General features: G+C 42.7%; 1 protein-coding gene across 1 annotated transcript; it reads right to left on the reverse strand.

The window, feature by feature from the left end:
• Positions 1 to 4412: 4412 nt before the first annotated feature.
• On the reverse strand, positions 4413 to 24339 carry LOC134227226 (titin-like). The gene is made up of 4 exons (XM_062708576.1): positions 24159 to 24339; positions 23535 to 24093; positions 7261 to 7919; positions 4413 to 7121 (listed from the first exon to the last, which is right to left on the reverse strand). The coding sequence occupies exons 1-4, from the start codon at positions 24238 to 24240 to the stop codon at positions 4489 to 4491; spliced, it is 3933 nt and encodes a 1310-aa protein (XP_062564560.1). The 5' UTR covers positions 24241 to 24339; the 3' UTR covers positions 4413 to 4488.
• Positions 24340 to 24703: the final 364 nt, after the last annotated feature.

Genomic DNA, 24703 nt, shown 5'->3' on the forward strand with positions numbered 1-24703 from the left:
GTGTTGGCCCGGAGTCTTCTCAATTTCGAAGCTCCATCATAATTTATTATAGTTGAGATCGGGTTAGATAGTGAGGAAAATAATGAAAAGAATGGATATTAGTAAATGTCATTTTATTATTTATGAGGTTCTTTTAAATGGGATTTGGTGTTATATTTAATATCAGTCGGATTTAATTCAGTAGCTTGTTTTTTTTTCTAATTTCAGTTAGAGATTTATATAATAAGTGATTAATTTGGTTACAGCATAGCTGGGCCTTTCGACGATAATATCGATTTATTGAATAATTTTTCCTCAATGTGGTCCACGTTGTCTTGTAACTGATCTAGCAGGAAATAATGAGCACTCCAATTTATAACTTATTTTTAACATAAACGTTGACTACGATAAAATTATGAGAAGTCTCTTCTAAAGTAACTCTCTAGTACAGGATGCTAGACTTGGATCAGCTAAATAGTATCTTCAAAACTATGTCGCATAGGACATTAAGCTACGGAGCCAATGTTGAATACATTCAAATGAATTATAGATTGTTGTGAAAGGAGGTGTCTGTATCGATTATCTATTTTGACATTATGCATTAACAACAAAAAAGGGGGAAAAGCACATTTGACTGACTATAAAAGGCCTTTTTATTCAATAAATTCAGTCGAATTATACCACACCTCCCTTAGCTTCTATCCGCGACATGTAGCACGCACCCTGTCGGTCATTGAGGAAACCGAATAGGAGTATACGAACTTACAATTCAATTCCAATAATCTACACCACTTTCTTAATGTGTATTCAAATATATTCCAACCCCAGTTCGTAGACTCCTACCAGCACAGATTACAATTCTCCTAGAATATATTAATATTTGTGGGGAATTATAATCCAAAGCCCAGGGTATTCTTACCCATCGTCTTCGTCTTATTAGCATTACAACCCCCATTGGGACATTGCCATTTCGCAGCCTAGTGTTAACTGTGAGGTTTCTCCAGAATTTATCTTGAAAGTAAAAAAAACCCTTGGATATTTGAATGAGGCTTCGAATTGCCGCGGAATGGTAGTCCGAAGCACCTTCTTTCCCCGCAAAAATATTCACAAGGCCACCTAACCAAGAAACGGAAAACCAAATCGACCACTTTCTAATCGACGGTAAATTCTTCTCCGACATCATGAACGTACGCAATTACCGCAGTGCGAATATTGAATCCGACTACTACCTCGTTGCAGTATGCCTGCGCTCAAAACTTTCGACGGTGTACAACACGCGGTAAACGGTAAACTAGCTCAAGGATACGCGCAGCAGCTGAAAGTGGCACTCCCGACGGATTGGCAGCTAGGCGCAGCGTCTCTTGAAGATGGCTGGAGAGATATTCGATCCACCATTGGAAGCACCGCAACCGCTGCACTTGGCACGGTGCCCCCGGATCAGAGAAATGACTGGTATGACGGCGGATGGGAGCAGTTAGTAGAAGAGAAGAATGCAGCATGGGCGAGATTGCTGCAACACCGCACGACCCAGCAAACACAAGATCGTATATCATGTCGAATAAGTGTACAAAGTGGAGGCCACATACGTACATTTTGCATGCAGTCAAATGGAGGAATGCGCCTATATCGCCTCCACCTTGTACACTAGCATTGTTTGTGTTGGCTGGGGAGGGCGAACGAGGCACGATATAAATGGGCGCGGAACAGACAAAACTCGATTTTCCGGAGGAAAAAGCGCCACGAGACCGTGAAGAGACGGAGCAACTGTGCCGCGCTAATAACGCTAATAACAAAGTTCTATGAGAAGTTGAACCGTTCACGTAAGGGCCACAGCCTGATATGTATAAGGACATAAACGGGAACCTTCTTACGAACGAGCGTGAGGTGATCCAAAGGTGGTGGCAGCACTACGAAGATCATCTGAATGGCGGTGTGTCAGACGAAGATGGCTGTATGATGTCGGACTTGGGAGAAGGTGCGCTGGACATAATTTTACCGGCTCCGGATCTGCAGGAAATCCAGGAGGAGATTGGCCGGCTGAAAAACAACAAAGCCCCTGGGGTTGACCATCTACCAGGAGAGCTATTTAAACACGGTGGTGAGGCACTGGCTAGAGCGCTGCACTGGGTCATTACCAAGATTTGGGAGGAGGAAGTTTTGCCGCAGGAGTGGATGAAAGGTGTCGTGTGTTCCATCTACGAAGAGGGCGACAAGCTGGATTGTAGCAACCAACGCGCAATCACATCACTGAACGCCGGCTACAAGGTACTCTCCCAAATATTATACCGTCGACTAGCACCAATTGCAAGGGAGCAGTGGGGCAGTACCATGCGGGTTTTATGGGCGAACTCTCCACCACGGACCAGGTGTGCGCCATTCGCCAAGTACTGCCGAAATGCTGCGAATACAACGTGCCCACGGATTTCCGGATAAACTGACACGGTTGATCAAAGCGACGATGGATCGGGTGATGTGCGTAGTTCGAGTTTCAGGGGCATTCCCGAGTCCTTCTGAAGCACGCGCAGAGGATTAAGGCAAGGTGATGGTCTTTCGTGTCTGCTATTCAACATCGCTTTGGAAGGGTAATACATAGAGCAGGGATTAACACAAGTGGTACAATTTTCAAAAAGTCCGTCCAGCTATTTGGCTTCGCCGACGACATAGATATTATGGCACGTAACTTTGAGAAGATGGAGAAAGCCTACATCAGACTGAAGAGGGAAGCCAAGCGGATCGGACTAGTAATCAACACGTCGAAGACGAAGTACATGATAGGAAGAGGCTCAAGTGACGAAATCGAGGTGGTAGAAGAATTTGTGTACTTGGGCTCACTGGTGACTGCCGAAAATGATACCATTAGCATTAGCATTAGCATTCCCGACCAGTTAGTCATAACATAATTTTATCAAAATTATATCAATATGTGTTACAAATAACAATACTTGTAATAATTTTGTTATAAATTATCTGTCAAAGATGGAAGAGAAAATTTCATTATCATCATAACATGATTATAACATAATGTGTTATGTTTATTCCAACCGAAAAAAAATTGCCTACATTTTTGGTAGATAGGAATTGGAAAAAAACGAAGGTACCACCTTCAGTATAACTTGAACCTGCATTCAAACTTGAGCCAGCTGGACAAAGTAAATTGCCTACATTAAGGGATAATCATAATCTTTCCAATAACATAGTTTGTTATAGTACAAGCTATTTTCACCACTTTTTATGTAACATAACGAGTTATATTTTTGTTCAAATTATAACATATTTAGTAATATTTTTGTTAAAACTAGAAGAAATTTTGTTACAATTTTTGTTATTTTAACTACTAATGGTACATGTTTTATAACAACCGCTGTTATAAAAAACTGCTGTAACAGAATAACAAGTTCTGATATAAATCTGTAACTATCCACTGGTCGGGTTAGCATTGAGCAATTCGCATAAATTCGTAAGTGGTACAAGCCAAGACTATTGGATGAGAGTAGCATTACTTTCATCCGTTACCTCAGATATTGATTTGGGACTAATCACTATCTCTTAGATGGAAGCATTGCACTCTCCAATAGTCGAGATCTGTCCTGGCCACGTCCTTGCGAATGCTGAGGAAGGGGAAAGATGGTTTGTTGGACACCTACTTAAGAAAGATGCAGAGAACTCTACGACCTCTCATAGGTGCCACGGGAGGTTTTTGGGATTGTGTGGAAGGTTATAACAGTAGGAATCGTTTTGGTAGAACGTGAAACTCAGAAAGAACTAAGATAGAAATACAAAGTAGGAAAGGGACGAGCCTGGAATTGAACCCACGACCTCCTGCTTATAAGGCAGAAGCGGTAGTCACTAGACCACCGAGCTCGTCAGTGACTGCCGAAAATGATACCAGCAGAGAAATTCGTAGACGCATAGTGGCTGGAAATCGTACGTACTTTGGACTCCGCAGGACGCTTCGATCGAATAGAGTTCGCCGCCGTACCAAACTGACAATCTACAAAACGCTCATTAGACCGGTAGTTCTCTACGGACATGAGACCTGGACAATGCTCGTGGAGGACCAACGCTTTTGAAAGGGAAGTGCTGCATACCATCTATGGTAGGGTGCAGATGGCGGACAGTACGTGGAGGAGGCGAATGAACCACGAGTTGCATGAGCTGCTGGGAGAACCATCCATCGTTCACACCACGAAAATGGTTCTCGACAACGATCCGACGGGCTCAAGAAGGCGAGGTGCGCAGCGGGCAAGGACTTCTCTGAACATACAATATTATACAATATTCTCACTCAATACCGAGAATTTTCAATTGATAACTGGGAATTTGCCTCAAAGAAACTAATTGAGAATGTTGACTGTAAGCTAATTTCCTTAAGTATTGTGTATGCTTTCAAAGAGGAAATAGAAATTTAAAATGATCAAACAAACTAATTTGTGACTCAAAAATATATTATACAAATTTATCATGCAGAACTCGCCATTAGTTGCTAAACTGTTGAACATTCAAATTTCTTCATCTCTCACCCGTCGAAGAGCCCGGCCGAGGTATCATAGTACGGATCGACGAAGAAGTTTGCGCTGGTAGCTGTGTTGAACCTGGCAGCGGAACCGGTCGCGGAGGGCGTCTAACGGGTACGGGCGTTGCTGAGCCTGCACGCGGCCTCGGCGCTTGAACTCCAGAGGGTAAGGCTAGGGCTTCGGGTGAAGCCCCTCTGGCTGGTCGTCGAACTGCTGATGACCTAGCTGTTGCTGCTGCGGGTGCTCTGGATGGTGCTTGCCTAGTGGCAGTTGCTCTTGCTGCCACTGGTCTGGCAGCAGCCGTTCTCGCTACGGGTTTCCTACTTGGAGCAGGCCTTGGAGTTGATTTAGCCAAAGGTTGACGTCTTCCGGAAATAGGTGGCCTACTAACTGGTTGAATGGCCATTGGACCAAGCCATCCGAAATTTTTTTCTTCTTCAAGAATGGGTGGTGTCCTCGCGACTCGGGATATCATGTCCGTTACAACCTCTTGGGCATGCTGGATTGATTGTGATACTTCTTGGCTGGCCATTACTGCTGCTGGGTCGGCAGAATTCTCTACAATCTCCAAACTTGCTTCTAAAAGAGCTTGCTGTTGTTGTTGAGCCCTTTCGAGGAGACCTAACATTTCCTGTTTCATTTCTTCAACAACTTCTGCTGATTTAGGCATCGGTGTTGTGAGGAATTCATCCTCTCCCACAATGTCATCGTAGCCCATATCTGCTCTCCGTGGGGTAGCTGGTTCAATGTAATCATCCAGCATTTCCGGAGGTTCAATCGCTTCAATTGTTTGAACTTCATCCAAAACATCATTCATCGCTTCAACGATTGCTTCTGCTCTGTTCAAAATCGCTTCATTTTCCGAAGTTTTCACAACCGAAGAAAGAGCGGCTGCTTCCAAATTAATGGACGTTTCCAAATCATCGATAGTTTGATCCAGAAGGACATCTGGCGGGAAGCTTTCGTCAAGGAACGAAGGGGATTCTAAGCTTAGGTTATGCAATGCGTCCTTGAAGTTGCGGAGCGACACTTGTAAATTTTGCGCTGCCGGAGAACGTGGATCACCACCCTCAGCAATCATTTCTCTGACAGATTGATCCAGGGCATCGCTCATTATATTCACCGTTTCACGTGCCGGGCTTGCAAGCAAATCTTCATCCATTTCTCCTTCATCGATTAATCCAAGCGAAGATGTATTAAGATCGACGACTCTCTGTCCCCACTCTTTGGCGGCATCCTGAACTTGATCGGAAATCTCCTGCAGTGCTCCTACCGTATCTATACTTCTATCTGCAGCTTCTTGGACAACTTGCTCCTGTACTGACTCTGCAATCTGTTGAATTATTTGAGCGTCTTCTACCGTTTTGTTGATCACATCGGATAGATCTTGGAACTCCAGTGCTAAACCAACGGGACTGAATGGAACCGGTTCTTCAGGTATTACTTCTGGCTCAGGAAGAGCCACTGGAGTCCTTTGACTAGTCCGTGCCGATTCACGAATAGATTTCAATCGCGAATTAATGGTTCTGAGCGTGTCAGATCCCCTTGTACATTCACTTCTAAGGTTATCCATCGAAGGCGATCTTGGCATTTCATCGATGCTTTGAATTACCCGTTTGTGTTCAACCACTTGCTGATCAATTTGCGATATAATGTTCGCCATCTTAGTCATCTTCTCCGGTGTAGTCAACATGATGTCGTCCATCATAGTGGCTGCGGTTCTGGGAGATTTAGGAGACATTAAGGGTATATCACCTCCGACGTCGAGAAGGCGAGCGGTGGTTCCTCCTGGTGATATATCTGGACTGTAACGCGGTGAGACGGTCTGTCTTGGCGTACGAACTGGAGTCATAACGGGGCTGCCCCACTGTGGACTCGGCATGTCGTCGGCGAATTCAATTTCTTCGTCCTCTAGTAGGAACTCGTCAGCATCGGAGTACTGAGAATCTTGAGTGTGCCTTGGAGAAGGCGTGGGTGCTCGCGCCGGGCTTGGTATGTAGATAAGTTCGTCCCGTAATTGAATTTCTTCATCGTCCAGTAGGCCTTCGTCATCCACAAACCATTCGGAAATGCTGGGTATCCGCCTCGGAACGGGTGTGGGAGCTCTTGGTGCCGGAGTTCGTGGAGTGGTACTGCGCGGAGTGGCAGGACGCGAAGATGGAGTACGTGGGGTGGTAACACCAAGAGGCGGTGTTCTGCGCGGTGTAGCTGATCGTGATCTCGGCATTGGAGGTGTAGCCGTACGCGGCGTACCAGCACGTGGTACACTCGGCGGTGTATGATACTGCACTTGTTGCCGGTCGATAACGGGGCTGCTATCCAGCAAAAATGGTTGAAATGAAGCTGATTCAGGTTCACCAAATTCTTCTTCCGGTGTAAAATCGAGAGTTTTTGGTCGAACGGGTTTCGATTCGTAATACTTGCGCATGAGTTCTCGCGTCCTGGTATCCTCTGTTTGGAAAAGCATATTGGAACGTCTCATAGTTTCTTGAACTTCGTGCTCAATTTCGGGCGTAAGTAAATGACGCCGTGGCTCGTCCGGAGCAACTAGGAGTGTTTCTTCAGTGATTGGGTGCTGTCGGATGATGTCAAGGACCTGAATACGTTCACCGCGTTTCGATGGTGTCCCTGAAAATTAAAATAGTTTTGGATGTGGTAATGCGGCCATTGTAAACCATGGGTTTATGGTCAAAATCTGCCCAATTTTCAATTCTGTACGATGAGGACAAACCCCAAAATTTATCAATTGAATTATGAAACTACTTACATTTTGATGCAAGAATTCTTTCGTGCGGATAGTTGAACTTGGTGCTTGGGTCCAATTCGAAATCTTCTGGCTGATAAGACAACCCCTGCGTTGAGCCTCCAGCAGCAAACAGCGGAGGAGTTGGCGGTGCAAAAGGATGTGGTGTGAATTTGATTGGGGATCTACGGACAGGTGCTGGTGGAGAACGGACTTGCGCCGGTGGAGTACGAACCGATGCCGGTGGGGTACGGACCGCTGCCGGCGGAGCTCGAACAGGCGAGGGAGGCTGTACTTCAACGACTGGCGTAGCAGCACGAGGAGCTGCTTGTGGAGGCGGTATACCTCTTGACGGCTTCGGAATTGCGCCTGTGTACTTCGGTATCCCACCGGACGGTCTGGCGATGGTGTGTGGTCTTTTGGGGATCGATCTCGATGGCTTCGGAATGCCACTCGTTCTTCGAGGAGTACCAGCGGCAGCCGCAACAGCAGCACCAACCGCTGCCGCAACGGTTGTTTCAACAGATGCTTCAAAGGTTGCTGTCGATGTTGACGGTTGAGGCGTTCGCCTTGGTGGACTTGCTTCCGGCACAAAGCTGGTGAGCGGAGCTTCCACTTCCTGGAGTTCTGGCTCGGGCGGTTTGAATCCTAAGCGCTTTTGGAGTCGTTTCGGAATTTGACGGCTGGAAATGGTCATAAAGATTTTTGTATAATGTTAACAATTCTGGCGATGGATAAAGCGGATCCTAGAAGAAAGGACAAATGCTAGTAGACGAAGAGAAAAAACAGAAGTGGAGTCCACAGGGAAAGCAAATCAAGTAGTAGAGTAAGTCAGGAGAAAGTTCAAACGTGTGTTAGAGAACAACACACCGGCGCAGTTTAACAAGCAGTACTGATTATATCAATAAAAGCAGTTCAGTAGTTTAGTATAATTTGTGAACCTCACCTCGGATGTTACTCATAGTGGTGCAGAGTTAGAACCGAAGAGCACGGTTTATTTTATGTAGATTTACTGGCGGGACTCTGAATAGAATAGAAACCTCTGCACCAGGCCTTTGATGATACCGTAGCATAATTCCATTCGAAGCAGTTTGCCAGCCGTAAACGGAACATGTCGTCCAAGAAGACGCTATTGCAACTGAATCAGAGGGAATTACGTTCATAAATAGTCAGAGAAATCTGCTAATGCTAACTAACATCGTAATCGTTTAAAGTCATTTTTGTCATTTTCTTGTCAGAGTCACATTATTTAGACAGTTTTTATGCTATTTATACGTTTATTGTCATTGTACGCGCTCAAAATCGACCGAAGCAGTTTATCCGACTCACATGGAACATGTTGCCCAATGCTTCATCGTAGAAACTGAGCCGGAAGTTTTTTTATCAAGTATAAGAAAGTGTTCAATCCCCGATTTATAAAAAAATGACAAGTTAATAACTTTTGAAGCAGTTTTCCAGCCGTACAAGGATCATGTCGTCCATTAAGACACTGTTGAACTGGCTCAAAAGACATTACATTTACAACTCTAATAGATACTCTCTCACATTATCTCATTTCTAATCATATAGATTGATCTGTACGATGTCATTCTTGTCTTTATGGTCAGACGGTATGAAGCATGTGTTCTTTGAATTACTTTGTTTGCCTAAGTTATTGGTTCATCCTGTGTCAATACTATCAAACACAATGTAAGTTATGTCTTGTGAAAAGTGAAAACTGTTCGTGCATTTAGTCTACTTTATTGTTATTCCTTTGTCAAGGTATTACTATTATTATGTTCTGAGAAGTAGCTTGATCGTTTCCAAACTAACTGTCATTATTTATTATGTACTAATGATCAGTTATGAGTCAGCTATAGGATTCACTTTTCGGTGGCAAAGTAAAGCTTCATCACGCCTATTCCCTACTATTAGTAAAACTTATCGAGAATGAAGCCGTCATAAATTGTTCTTATACCATCATTATAATGTGTGGTATATTTATTATGGCTCTCCGAAGTGAGACATAACAAAATAAGAATGGCACCACGTTCCTAGTTAAAAAAAAACTTCTACTCAGTGAATCCAGTAGTCATATCCTTACGAATGTCTTGAATACATTGTGTATCAATAAATGCCTTGCTAGCTAAGTATAAGCGTGGCTACGACTCATCGTCACAGGGAACGCATCAGAAAAGTATTGCCGAAAAGAAGAGAACTCACATCATTATCACTGATGAAAAAGGCCTCTGCCTGACTGCACTACCATTCAAGGCTCCAAGACACGATGTCCGTTGGATCACATGCAAATGCCGTAAATTAGTGCGTCAATGCCAGATATGTAACCCGGCACCAAACAAAAATAGTCAACATGTGATACCACCACGACAGGATATGTCTTTGGTTGTCATATCAGTGCTAATGGCGTATACCGACCCACCGCGGCAAGGTAACATATCCGAGGGGAAGGAGAACCGAATAGTACGGTTAACACAATTTCTCATCAACAATTCCTTCCGGTAAAGTGGTTTATCCCACTCAAATTATTTTTCAAAAAGCTGTCAGCTTCCATCCTTTGAAATTTAGTTATTATTGACTATAATTCAATGCTGGTGGTCAGTGATATTATCCTGGCCGGCGTAAACAATATCTTTAGTAGCCGCTAGGTTGCGAAGGCCGACGGAGGTCCTTCGTAGCTTAGTTGGTTAAAGCACCAGTCTAGCGTACTGTAGGGTCATGGGTTCGAGTCCCATCGAAGGGAAAGTGGTTACCTCCAATACATTTTCCAAATCAATATCTTCCACATAACGTACATATCCACATATGAGTTTTCATAACATTGAAAATTAACGTCCAAGTCGGGTGGTTTAATCCCCGGAAATAGGCAATTAACTTTGATTGAACCAATATCTCAAATTTTCACGAAGCATTACTCTAAAACCCGTGGTCAGTTGTGCAGCTTTAGGTGCACGCCAGAGTAAGTAAACGTGACAGTCGCGATGCGATTCTAGCGCTTGGCGACAGCGATTCTGTCGCCGTTGGTATGGAAGCGTAAATAGAACAGTGCCTGCAGCGACTCAACGATAGAATCGCGGCAACTGGTTGTCGCCGTCGCAGAGATGAAATCGCTTAGGTCTGGGGGAGCCTTTATTATCGTCACATTTACTCTGGCTTCGCCCTTAGCTATTAGTAAAGTATCGTAGACGCATTTTAGCGGTTTTAGGTTCTGCGATACATACTCGTTTTGGAGTATCGTCAAGCATGAACAATAATCTAGCAATTATTAGAGCAGCTTTGCCATCGATAGTGTTTAGTAGAATTATTAAGTTATGTTACTAGTCCTATTCCGAGTTGTTTGACTCCGAAAGTCTTAAGACGAATTATCTCCCTAGCTGATAGGGCTTCAACGCTACGAAGATTGTGTTACAGTCCTGAAATTCTCTTTCATTGCTTGATCATCAAGGTAGGTGTAAAAATGCAAAGCAAACAAAACTTATGCAGAAGCTGTCTGCGGTATACATCACAAGTGGAGCTGTCTATCTGTCAAGAAACTGTGTTATAGCACATTGCAGCTCTTGTTATTAATGGATCATTTTATTCCCTTTTTGGAGCTGAAAAAACAATATATCAAGTGAAAGGGTCTCAACGGGTTACCATAGTCATTTCCGAGGATACAGAAAAAGCCAAACTCAGCCACGTGCGAATTATCGAAGTCTGGCAGTGCTTTATGAATACTAAACAAAGAGGCTGCTTATTTTTCAATTCCAGATTAGATTCCATTAGATAGGAATCATATCCCCCGTCAACTTGAACCGGACAGAAATATTACCTCCCTTACCTCAAGCAGACGCCTGCGCAAAACTAAGAAATGTCAAAGCTTTGCCTTTTCAAATGCCGCTTTTTGTATTTCCGCCTTTTGTAATTGCGCCTTATTAGATGTTCCGCCTTTTATTGCATATATAAGAGGGTCTGCCTTTTGAGATTATGTCCTTTGTGATTTCGCCTTTCGTGTTTCCGCCTTTCGTTCCAACGCTACGGGTTGTCCTACGAAAGGCTGAAACACTTAAGGCTGAATACTCAAAAGGCTGAAATCTCGAATGGCTGAACGTGAATGAAGAACAAAGAATTAAAAAAATATTACAGTCAAACCTCCGTGAGTCGATATTGAAGGGACCTTCGACTCATGGAAATATCGAGATGTGGAATAGAAAATCATCGAGAAGCTGTTTGAAGGGACCATCACAGACAATATGGTATAAAGGAGGTGAGGTGATTAATTTGTATATTACACAGCGGCTTACATGTGGTAGTGAGTCGCATTTGTTGAAACTAAGCAACCACTTGATAACATGACGATGCCTGGCGAAACAAAGTTGTTTTTCAATTTGTTTTTGGGTTTTCACCTTAGCATCGTCGCAGCACGCCGTCGTGTCTACGGGTAACCAGCAGTTTGTTATTCAAACAATAACATGCAAAACAAATTTTACGATACGGTTGTACGCTACATTTCTTAATAATTCTTGATTTTCTCGTTTTAGGATATTAATTTACTGAAGTATATGCAGAACACTCCACCATCATATTGAGCAGACATTTCAGCAAAGTGTGGATGGAAAAAAAAATGAAAATTGTTTCGGTTTCGTATGATTCGTGTGTACGACTAATGGGAATGAAACTTTGTGACGTAGAAGAATTTGTTTATGTTATACAGCTCACTAATATTAGCAAGCATCGACTTCCTCCACACCTTTTCTTTTAGCATATTGCATCACAGTAACCCAGAAAATATTTTTCAATATGGCACAATTTGCTTTCATGAGTTGATATCGAGTCATAGACCATCGAATTATTATCGTATTATAATGTCTTTATTAGTGAGCTTTTCAGGTCGAGGATAGTTCATCTCGAAAAATGATAAATAACGGATAAAAAAAGAACATTGAAAGCGAAAGAAAGAAGAATGAAGTAAGGAATAAGGAAGAACAAATGGTGAAGGAAGAAGAAAGAGAGAAGAAGGAAGAGGAAATAAAGAACAAAGAACAATGAAGAAGGAAGAAGAAAGAAAACAGAAGGAAGAAATATGACAAAATAAGGAAGACAGAAAGAAGAAGAAGGAAGACAGTAGAAAGTAGTAGGGAAAAGGAGAAAAAGGAATAAAGGAGAAATAAGAATGAAGAAGGAATAGAGAAGAGGAACGAAAGCAGGAAGAAAGCAGATGGAAGCCGGGAGAAGGAAGAAGAAAGACGTGAGAAGTAATAAGGAAGAAAGAAAGAAGAACAAACAGGTAAAAGGAAAAAAGAAGAAAGAGGGTAGATGGGAGGCGGAACATGGAAGAAGAAAGAAGGAAGATGGGAGAATAAAGAAAAAAGGAAGAAAAACAAGTAGAAAGAAAGATGAATGAACAAGGAAGAAAAAAGTACAAAGAAGGAAGAGGAAAGAAGAAAAAAGTAAGATGATGGAAGAAGGAGAAGGTTGAAAGAAGAAAGAAACATGGAAGATGGAAGAAGGAAAAGGAATAGTGAATAAGAAGGAAAAAGCAATGGAAGAAGATGAAAGGAAGACAATAGAAGGAAGAAGGGGGACAGAAAAAGCAAGAGAAACAAGGATGAAGGAATAAGGAAGAAAGAAAAAGGTAGAAGGAACAAGAAAGGTGGGAGAAGGAAGGCGGCAGACGAAAGATGAACGAAGAGAGAGATAAGAAAAAAAGGAAGAATAAAGTAGGTAGGATAAAAGAGGGGCGAAGAGAGAAGGAAGAGCAAAACGTATGAAAGAAGAATAAAGAAGGATGAAACCCAGATTAATCCACCTAGCGGTGATGGTACCTCCCTCGTTTTTTTTTTTCGAGTGAGTAATTTCTACGCACTTTTGGTATAAAAAAAGTATTTTGGCCATAGCTTCTGAGCTCATAGTCTGATCCACCCAATTTTCAATAATAAATTATATGACAGGATTCTGCGTCGAATGCAACTTGTTGCGAGCAAATCGACTGAGGGTAAGTGCCTTAAAATGAGGCTTTACATTCACGGAAACAGGGAGACAGTGTGTAACAAAAGGAGGATTTGTTGACCATTCACGCACACGGGAGTAGACTACAGTGAACTCTCCCTTACTCGATTATTATTATTATTATTTATTCAGACTAAGGCCGAAGTGGCCTGTGCGGTATATAAGAGTCTCCTCCATTCGGCTCGGTCCATGGCTACACGTCGCCAACCACGCAGTCTACGGAGGGTCCGCAAGTCATCTTCCACCTGATCGATCCACCTTGCCCGCTGCGCACCTCGCCTTCTTGTGCCCGTCGGATCGTTGTCGAGAACCATTTTCACCGGGTTACTGTCCGACATTCTGGCTACGTGCCCGGCCCATCGCAGTCGTCCGATTTTCACGGTGTGAACGATGGATGGTTCTCCCAACAGCTGATGCAATTCGTGGTTCATTCGCCTCCTCCACGTACCGTCCGCCATCTGCACCCCACCATAGATGGTACGCAGCACTTTCCTTTCGAAAACTCCAAGTGCGCGTTGGTCCTCCACGAGCATCGTCCAGGTCTCGTGTCCGTAGAGGACTATCGGTCTAATGAGCGTTTTGTAGATTGTCAGTTTGGTACGGCGGCGAATTCTATTCGATCGGAGCGTCTTGCGGAGTCCAAAGTACGTACGATTTCCAGCCACTATGCGTCTCCGAATTTCTCTGCTGGTGTCATTTTCGGCAGTCACCAGTGAGCCCAAGTACACAAATTCTTCTACCACCTCGATTTCGTCACCACCGATGCAAACTCGCGGTGGGTGGCTCACATTGTCTTCTCTTGAACCTCTTCCTATCATGTACTTCGTCTTCGACGTGTTGATGACTAGTCCGATCCGCTTAGCTTCCCTCTTCAGTCTGATGTAGGCTTCCTCCATCTTCTCAAAGTTACGTGCCATAATATCTATGTCGTCGGCGAAACCAAATAGCTGGACGGACTTATTGAAAATTGTACCACTCGTGTTAATCCCTGCTCTTCGTATTACCCCTTCCAAAGCGATGTTGAATAGCAAACACGAAAGACCATCACCTTGCCGTAACCTCTGCGCGTTTCGAAGGGACTCGAGAATGCCCTGAAACTCGAACTACGCACATCACCCGATCCATCGTCGCCTTGATCAACCGTATCAGTTTATCCGGAAAACCGTGTTCGTGCATTAGCTGCCATAGCTGGTCCCGATCGATTGTATCATATGCGGCTTTGAAGTCGATGAATAGATGATGTGTGGGCACGTTGTATTCGCGGCATTTCTACAGTACTTGGCGAATGGCGAACACCTGGTCCGTGGTGGAGCGTTCGCCCATAAAACCCGCCTGGTACTGCCCCACGAACTCCCTTGCAGTTGGTGCTAGTCGACGGCATAAAATTTGGGAGAGTACCTTGTAGGCGGCGTTCAGCAATGTGATTGCGCGGTAGTTGCTACAATCCAGCTTATCGCCCTTTTTGTAGATGGGACACGACACCTTCCATCCACTCCTGCGGCAAAACTTCCTCCTCCCAAATCTTGGTAATGACCCAGTGCAGCGCTCTAGCCAGTGCCTCACCACCGTGTTTAAATAGCTCTCCTGGTAGTTGGTCAACCCCAGGGGCTTTGTTGTTCTTCAGCCGGCCAATCTCCTCCTGGATTTCCTGGAGATCCGGAGCCGGAAAAAATATGTCCTGCGCGCGTTCTCCCAGGTTCATCACCATACCGCCATCTTCGTCTGCCACATCGCCATTCAGGTGTTCTTCGTAGTGCTGCCGCCACCTTTGGATCACCTCACGCTCGTACGTAAGAAGGTTCCCGTTTATGTCCTTACACATATCAGGCTGTGGCACGTGGCCCTTACGTGAACGGTTTAACTTCTCATAGAACTTTCGTGTGTTATTAGCGCGGTACAGTTGCTCCGTTTCTTCACGGTCTCGATCTTCCTGCTGGCGCTTTTTCCTCCGGAAAATCGAGTTTTGTCTGTTCCGCGCCTGTTTATATCGTGCCTCGTTCGCCCTCGTGCGGTGTTGCAGCAATCTCGCCCATGCTGCATTCTTCTCTTCCACTAACTGCTCACATTCGCCGTCATACCAGTCGTTTCTCTGATCCGGGGGCACCGTGCCTAGTGCAGCGGTTGCGGTGCTACCAATGGCGGATCGAATATCTCTCCAGCCATCTTCAAGAGACGCTGCGCCTAGCTGCTCTTCCGTTGGGAGTGCCACTTCCAGCTGCTGCGCGTATTCTTGGGCTAGTCTACCGTCTCGTAGCCGCCCGATATTAAGCCGCGGCGTCCGACTTCGACGCGTGTTGTACACCGTCGAGAGTTTTGAGCGCAGGCATACTGCAACGAGGTAGTGGTCGGATTCAATATTCGCACTGCGGTAAGTGCGGACGTTCGTGATGTCGGAGAAGAATTTACCGTCGATTAGAACGTGGTCGATTTGGTTTTCCGTTTCTTGGTTAGGTGATCTCCATGTGGCCTTGTGGATATTTTTGCGGGGAAAGAAGGTGCTTCGGACTACCATTCCGCGGGAGGCTGCGAAGTTTATGCATCGTTGGGCGTTGTCATTCGATACGGTGTGCAGGCTATCCGGTCCGATGACCGGTCTATACATTTCCTCCCTTCCTACCTGTGCGTTCATGTCACCGATGACGATTTTAACGTCCCGCAGTGGGCATCCATCGTATGTCTGCTCCAGCTGTGCGTAGAACGCTTCTTTCTCGTCGTCGGGTCTCCCTTCGTGTGGGCAGTGCACGTTGATGATGCTATAGTTGAAGAAACGGCCTTTTATCCTCAGCTTGCACATTATTGCGTTGTTTGGCTGCCACTCAATCACGTGTTGGCGCATTTTTTCCAGCACTATGAAGCCGGTTCCCAGCTCGTTGGTGTTGTCACAGCTTTGGTAGAAGGTAGCCGCTCGATGCCCGCTTTTCCACACTTTCTGTCCTGTCCAGCAAATCTCCTGCAGCGCCACGACGTCGAAGTTGCGGGGATGTAATTCATCGTAGATCATCCTGTCGCAACCTGCGAAACCTAACGACTTGCAATTCCATGTTCCAAGCTTCCAATCGTGATCCTGTATTCGTCGCCTAGGTCTTTGCCGATTATATCGAGTCGCATTATCTCTTATATTGTTCGTAATGATTGGTTTTCTAGGCGGCTTATTGGGCCTGCGCAAACCTCCTGTATCGTCGGAGGGCCGTCGTGTCAGGGCTGTTTAGCGTCCCACCTAACACCAGGACTTGGGCTTGTGCGCTTTGAGCGGCACACGGTCGCTTTGGTGGGGCCTACTTGCGGATACATGCAGCTTTTTATAGAGGTTTAACAGGGCCCACTGTCAAACCCCACCACATCCTAGGCAAGCCCCACAACTCGCAGATGGCCTGGGGAGGGATCGTCAAGCCCTTGGACATAGTCCCTGCTGCCCGTAATATTGAAGGGAATATCGAGTTAGGAAAGTATCGAGATAGCGAACACATTTATATTTTTTTCAGAAATTTGGTTTAGGGTAAGTTGGCAGCATGCCATTTGAACAAATGGTTCATTTGGCTGAACGCCAATTGACCGAATGCCGTTTGGCCGAATAGTAAAAAAAAGGTTTCCTTATTAAGTGAAGTAAGAAGTGAGATGTTCAAAGTGGATAGTGAAAAGTTAGAATTGAAAAGTGAAAAATAAGATATATAAGTAAGTACAGAGTAATGAGAAGTGAGAACTGAGAAATGAAAGTGAGTACTGGGTAGTGAGATGTGTCTAGTAACAAGTGAGAAGTTGATAGTGGGAATGAATAATGAGTAGTGACAAGTTAATGGTGAGAAATGAAATGTGTTAGTTGTGAAGTGAGAAGTCGGAAGTGACTTGTGACTTTTTGAACATTGAAGAAAAAGAAAGGTCGAATAATGAAGAAAGAGTATAACACATATGAAGGGAGAGAGGAAGAGAAAGAATAAGGATTCGCTCTTCTCATTGTTCACTTCTCATTAGTCACTTTTCACTTCGCACTTCTCATTTCTCATTATTAACTACACACTTTTCGCTTCTCACTTCTCACTTTGAATTTCTCATCTCTTACTACCTACTTCTCACTTTTCATTTCTCACTTTTTACCTTTCACTATTGACATTTCAGTTATCACTTCTTCTCACTTCTCACATTTTTCACTTTTTACTTTTCACTTCTCACTTTTCCCTTCTCAATTCTTATTTCTTGCTTCTCGCTTCTCACTTTTAACAATTTACTTCTCATTTTTCACTTTTCACTTCTCACTCTTTATTTTTCACTTTAGACTTTTAACTTCGAACTTCTCACTTCTTACTTCGTACTTCTCACTTCTTACTTTCCACTTCTCATTTTTCACTTTTTCCTTATCATCTCACAGTTCTCACTTCTCTCTCTTCTTAATGCTTACTTCTCAATTCTTACTTGTCACTTTTCACTTCTCTCTTTTCACTATTCATTTTTCACTCCTCACGTCTCACTTATCACTTTTTACTTTCAATTCTTTATTCACTTCATCTTTCTCACGTCTTATTTCTTATGAAATGTGCGAAATGCCTCATTGCTCACTTCTCGCAGCACATTTCTTGTAGTTCTTACTACAGTCAAACCTCCATGAGTCGATGTTCTATGACTCGATATCGACTCAAGGAAGCAAATCATGCCATAGTAAAAAATATTTTCTGGGTTACTGTGATGGTCCCTTCAAACGGCTTTCCAAAGATTTGCTATTCCTCATCTCGATATTTCCATAAGTCGATGGTCCCTTCAATATCGACTCATGGAGGTTTGACTGTACTCACTTCTCATCGACTCAGCTCAACGAATTTTGGTGATGTCTGCTATGTGTGTATGTATGTATGTATGTGTGTATGTATGTATGTGTACAACATTTTGAAGACACACTTTTTGGAACTTAGCATTGGCCGATGGGGAATCCTGTCCCATTGTTTGCTATTGAAAATTGGCCAGATTGGACCAGATTACTTTGGGAAATTACTTCGACTTAGAGAATTTCGAGTAAGGTAGGTATCGATTTAGTATGCTAAATTCAAGAGACTTTGAATTTCATCGAGTAAGGGAAAATATCGAGTTACAGAGCATCGAGTTAGGGAGAGTTCACTGTATTTTGATCCGCTAATGATAGAACAAGCCTGGTGAAGGAGTGAGTGACGTTATTTACCTGCCTCACTGTTCGGGCCTTACAACTAGAGGTAGTACAGAGATCGTCCACATGGTCTTGTGTGATGACGATTCGTCGTTCCATGAATCACTGTGTTTCTTCAAAATTGTTCTACAGCGACAATAACGTGGGCAGAAAATCTGCTATTGTAACAGATCCAAAATACTGTCGTGCCGGGCTGCTTTAGACATGCGGGGCTACTTTGTACACTTGAGTTTTTCAATATTTTGAAACAAGAAATCTATTTATAAACATATCATGACTTCAGCATTTTACTTGGTAAACGTTGCTTTGTTTTGCACAAGTATTTACTATGCACTATCATCTGTGCAAGCATCCAAAATTGGGAATTAGGTGAATGAAATGCAAAATTTGCAAAAGTAATTAATAAGTAAAAAATACTGAAATCTGTTAGCCCTTACAGCTGTTACAGTCACTAAAAGTTGAAGAATCCGAAAAGTGTCAAAAGAAGCCCCGCCCGACGGTATTCAAGATCATTGCGCCTCGACGTTCACTAACTCTAAAACCAGATAGTGCTTCAACCCGTTTTCGTGGGAGCGTATGCTACGGTCGATGGAAACGGCCAAGTCAACTGAAGCTGAAGATTCGCATCACCATAGTGCATAGATGCTGGAGGCGGTAATCCTAAAAGCTGAAACTCCCGGCCCTAGAGTTCCCGGAATAAGAATCCTTAATGCTGAAATACTTTCTGCTGTATTTGACAAAGGGTGTTATGTAACTAGAAATAGTGATCAGCAAGGTCGAATGTTATCTACGGGATTGCTGGAGTCCCAATTATAAAATTCCAAGCAAGCATGGTAGAAATACGCATATTCATAGCTCAATCTGGTTCATTAGTAATTTCGTGATGACCGATATAATCATTGTGACATCGATTTATTTGTGATCGCCCAATTTCAAGATTTTATTTAATCGGAAATGTAGACACATATTCAAGTCAAATTTGAAAAAGAATAGATGTGGAAGAGTTCATTCATCAAATATCCGTGTAAAACAATACCTTCTTCGTCGGACTTGATATTCGTGGTAAGGTAAAGTGAAGTTTGACGAAAATTATTATCGCAAGAAAATGCTGATGAACATGCTTATAAAAGTTTACTTCTATCTAAGCCACGTTGTGCATCCTTTTGATTTTGAATAATCGAAGTTGTACGAATGATCTACCCTACAGACAATCAAGTCCAATATTCTATTTATTCTGTTTTGTTCCAGAAGATAATCAAACATAATCAATTGATGAGAAAAAATGAATACGTTTCTGGGGTAGGTGACGAGCTGATAAATGGTTTACCTTTCCGCGAAATCGAGAGAATTTTTGAAACTCAATCATTAACAGATCAACCGCTATTAACCAATTAAAACTAAATGATTCGGGATTATAAAAAATACCGGATATCATACCAGATTTGCTTAATATGGTTATGATTATCATTACGTCATGTGCAGCCTAGCAGCTATGCAATTTTAATAAATTTTTGCGAGTTTTTGCCTTTCTCGTATACTAAGTATACGGTAAAGGCTATATGATCGCTCCAAAAACAAACTTTTTATAGAAGGCCCGGAGACCCATAGTGTTATATACCAATCGACTCAGTTCGACGAATCGAGGTGATGTCTGTGTGTGTGTGTGTGTGTGTGTGTGTGTGTGTGTGTGTGTGTGTGTGTGTGTGTGTGTGTGTGTGTGTGTGTGTGTGTGTGTGTGTGTGTGTGTGTGTGTGTGTGTGTGTGTGTGTGTGTGTGTGTGTGTATGTGTGTGTGTATGTGTGTGTGTATGTGTGTGTGTATGTGTGTGTGTATGTGTGTGTGTATGTGTGTGTGTGTGTGCGCAAAACTACTCAAAAAATGTCACTCATTTTTCGGGCACTTATCCTTAACCGATTTGCTCGCAACAAGTTGCATTCGACGGAGAATCTTGTTCGATTGTTTCCTATTCAAAATTGGTCAGATCGAACTATGGGATCAGAAGTTATGGCCAAAATACAAATTCATACGAAAAAATCGCGTAAAAAATGTCACTCATTTTTCGGGCACTTATCCTCAACCGATTTGCTTGCAACAAGTTGCATTCGACGCAGAATCCTGTTCCATTGTTTCCTATTTGAAATTGGTCAGATCGAACTATGGGATCAGAAGTTATGGCCAAAATACAAATTCATACGAAAAAACGCGTAAAAAATGTCACTCATTTTTCGGGCACTTATCCTCAACCGATTTGCTTGCAACAAGTTGCATTCGACGCAGAATCCTGTCCTGTCCCATTGTTTCCTATTTAAAATTGGTCAGATCGGACTATGGGATCAGAAGTTATGGCCAAAATACAAATTCATACGAAAAATCGCGTAAAAAATGTCCTCTTTTTTCGGGCACTTATCCTCAACCGATTTGCTTGCAACAAGTTGCATTCGACGCAGAATCCTGTCCCATTGTTTCCTATTTGAAATTGGTCAGATCGAACTATGGGATCAGAAGTTATGGCCAAAATACAAATTCATACGAAAAAACGCGTAAAAATGCCACTCTTTTTCCGGGCACTTATCCGCAACCGATTTGTTTGCAACAAATTGCATTCGACGCAGAATCCTGTGCCATTGTTTCCTATTTGAAATTGGTCAGATCGGACTATGGGATCAGAAGTTATGGCCAAAATACAAATTCATACGAAAAAATCGCGTAAACAATGTCACTCATTTTTCCGGCACTTATCCTCAACCGATTTGCTTGCAACAAGTTGCATTCGACGCAGAATCCTGTCCCATTGTTTCCTATTTGAAATTGGTCAGATCGGACTATGGGATCAGAAGTTATGGCCAAAATACAAATTCATACGAAAAAAACGCGTAAAAAATGTCACTCATTTTTCGGGCACTTATCCTCAACCGATTTGCTCGCAACAAGTTGCATTCGACGCAGAATCCTGTTCCATTGTTTCCTATTTAAAATTGGTCAGATCGGACTATGGGATCAGAAGTTATGGCCAAAATACAAATTCATACGAAAAAATCGCGTAAAAAATGTCACTCATTTTTCGGGCCTTTATCCTCAACCGATTTGCTTGCAACAAGTTGCATTCGATGCAGAATCCTGTCCTGTCCCATTGTTTCCTATTTAAAATTGGTCAGATCGGACTATGGGATCAGAAGTTATGGCCAAAATACAAATTCATACGAAAAAATCGCGTAAAAAATGTCCCTCTTTTTTCGGGCACTTATCCTCAACCGATTTGCTTGCAACAAGTTGCATTCGACGCAGAATCCTGTCCCATTGTTTCCTATTTGAAATTGGTCAGATCGAACTATGGGATCAGAAGTTATGGCCAAAATACAAATTCATACGAAAAAAACGCGTAAAAAATGTCACTCATTTTTCGGGCCTTTATCCTCAACCGATTTGCTTGCAACAAGTTGCATTCGACGCAGAATCCTGTGCCATTGTTTCCTATTTGAAATTGGTCAGATCGGACTATGGGATCAGAAGTTATGGCCAAAATACAAATTCATACGAAAAAATCGCGTAAACAATGTCACTCATTTTTCAGGCACTTATCCTCAACCGATTTGCTTGCAACAAGTTGCATTCGAGGCAGAATCCTGTCCCATTGTTTCCTATTTGAAATTGGTCAGATCGGACTATGGGATCAGAAGTTATGGCCAAAATACAAATTCATACAGAAAAACGCGTAAAAATGTCACTCATTTTTCGGGCACTTATCCTCAACCGATTTGCTTGCAACAAGTTGCATTCGACGCAGAATCCTGTCCCATTGTTTCCTATTTGAAATTGGTCAGATCGAACTATGGGATCAGAAGTTATGGCCAAAATACAAATTCATACGAAATAATCGCGTAAAAAATGTCACTCCTTTTTCGGGCCTTTCTCCTCAACCGATTTGCTTGCAACAAGTTACATTCGACGCAGAATCCTGTCCCATTGTTTCCTATTTGAAATTGGTCAGATCGAACTATGGGATCAGAAGTTATGGCCAAAATACAAATTCATACGAAAAAATCGCGTAAAAATGTCACTCATTTTTCGGGCACTTATCCTCAATCGATTTGCTCACAACAAGTTGCATTCGACGTAGAATTCTGTCCCGTTGTTTCCTATTGAAAATTGGCCATATCGGACTATGGGATCGAAAATCATACCATTTTTTTAATGAAAAAATCGCAAAAAAAAATGTCACTCATTTTTCAGGCACTTTGCCTCAACCGATTTGCTCGCATTAAATTGCATTCAACGCAGAATGTCTCATATTTTCTTATTGAAAATTAGCCAGATCGGACTATGGGCTTAGATGTTATGGTCAAATTACTATTTATTGTGAAAAAGAGTTCAAAAAAGTCTAGCTCACTTTCTTAGCACTTATACTTCATCTATTCCCCAAGCAACACAATTTCAACAAATCTGGTTGCAGTAACCATATTGTGACTGAATCCGGTCATATATAAGTTACTGTGATTGATGTGCAATATGTGTGCTTCTCAGGTCGCTCGCAACAGATTGCATTCGACGCAGAATCTTGTCCCATTGTTTCCTATAGAAACTTGGCCGGATTGTACAATTGGGTCAAAAGATATGGCGAAAATACTCATTTTAAAACTACTAAATAAAATGCCATTTTCTGCTCTTATGCTCATCCGATTTTTTGCAACAAATTGCGTTTGGCGAGAATTGTTTTATGCATATAAACAAATATGAAAAATAAGACCAATCCACATATTGGTGTTATTTGAGCTTTTCCAAACCTTTTGAACGAACGAGAAAGGCACCATCACCGCTAGGTGGATTAATCTGGGTTTTTTAAGAAAGCTGCTGAGTTTAGATTTCATTAGAGAGTTTTCTATTTTCTTCAGAATGAAATATTTTCTTCCGTCCACATTATATTCAAATGAATTAATGGCACTTTTATTCAGAAACCTCCAAGTTGAGTGTCCTGATGAATGACTAAGCGTCAGCCTGGTATGTAATAAGACTTATCGAAAAATTCTTCTTTAACAATTTAATATAATAGAACTTAGAGTGTATTCGGTGTACTCAAGATTTGAAAATAAAGGAAAAAATATCAACTACTCATAACAAATAAATCAATCGACTGAAATAAGTTCGACTATAAAAACATTTCACTTACGGTCTACCGGCTCCGGAAAACTCGGCAAAGTGTTCATCGCGGATCTTGATTTGCTTGCGCCCCAGCTGATCGACGGTGACCTTAAGCTTTTTCTTTTCCGATCGAAGCAGATGTTCCACGCCGGCATTCAGATCCCGCATAGTAGATTGCGATGGGCCCCGCATCGGGGGTGGAATTCGCGACTGGTATGCTCGCTGGAAGTCATAGATGGGCTCCAGCGTGTACACGTAGTAAAAGTGGGCCCCAAACTTCGGAATCTCCTGCGTTACGGCAAACTCCGTCGACAGTTTACCGCCGGCAAGTCCGAACTGGGCTAGCGGAGGCAGGGGAGTTTTGGCCAAATCTTCCTCGAGCAACTTCTGGATGTCGTTAGCTTGCAGTTCGTTCGGCAATTGTTCCAAGTTGTTGCCGGCATCCGGGGTCTTCTTGAACGGTCCCACTATTCGTTTCTGCTGCAGAGTGATCAACAGCAGTGTCATGTAGTGGTTTCGCCGTTCGGAGTCTTCGGGGGACTGGCATGAGGCTAACTTGCGTAGCCATTGGGCTGCAAGGACCCTGTCTGTAAATATATAAAGGTAGAAAAAAACGTTTTTTTTTGAGTTTCACGAAGCGTAGACTCTTTACCTTCGTCATTGAGCTCTAAAATCAATGCTTTTGCAATGCGATAAAACAACTTGAAATTTTCTTCCAAATTTTGATTTTCCATCGTGTTGAAAAAAAATCAAAAAAAAAAGGATCACAGATAAATTTTCGAAAATTTCGGAAGCTAACAATGACACTACTTTACGAAAGAAAAATTGAATGAAAATGATTCTGTCATCGATTCGACGGCAATGATTCCTTTGATTATGTAATTTTGATTGTCAAGTTCTATAGAATTATTTTTAAGCTATCCAGCTCTTATTTTATTTATTCCAAAACAAATAATGCCTATTTGACTTTTTAAACTGTGTAACTGATCTGTCAAAAGTTATTAGGAATTTCTTCGAATTCCACTGAGTACCCCCGAGAAATTCTTCGGAATTTTCACAGGAGTACTCTAAGGGTCTTAGGAACTCCAAAGAAAAGATCATTGGAATATCAACTGGAGTTTTTGGTCTGTATTTGGACGGGATAAGTTCTTCGGGATTTCCTTGGTAAATGCTTCAGAAACTTCTTGAGAAGTTCTT

Source organism: Armigeres subalbatus, chromosome 3, assembly GCF_024139115.2.
Source record: "Armigeres subalbatus isolate Guangzhou_Male chromosome 3, GZ_Asu_2, whole genome shotgun sequence".
Lineage (NCBI taxonomy): Eukaryota > Metazoa > Arthropoda > Insecta > Diptera > Culicidae > Armigeres > Armigeres subalbatus.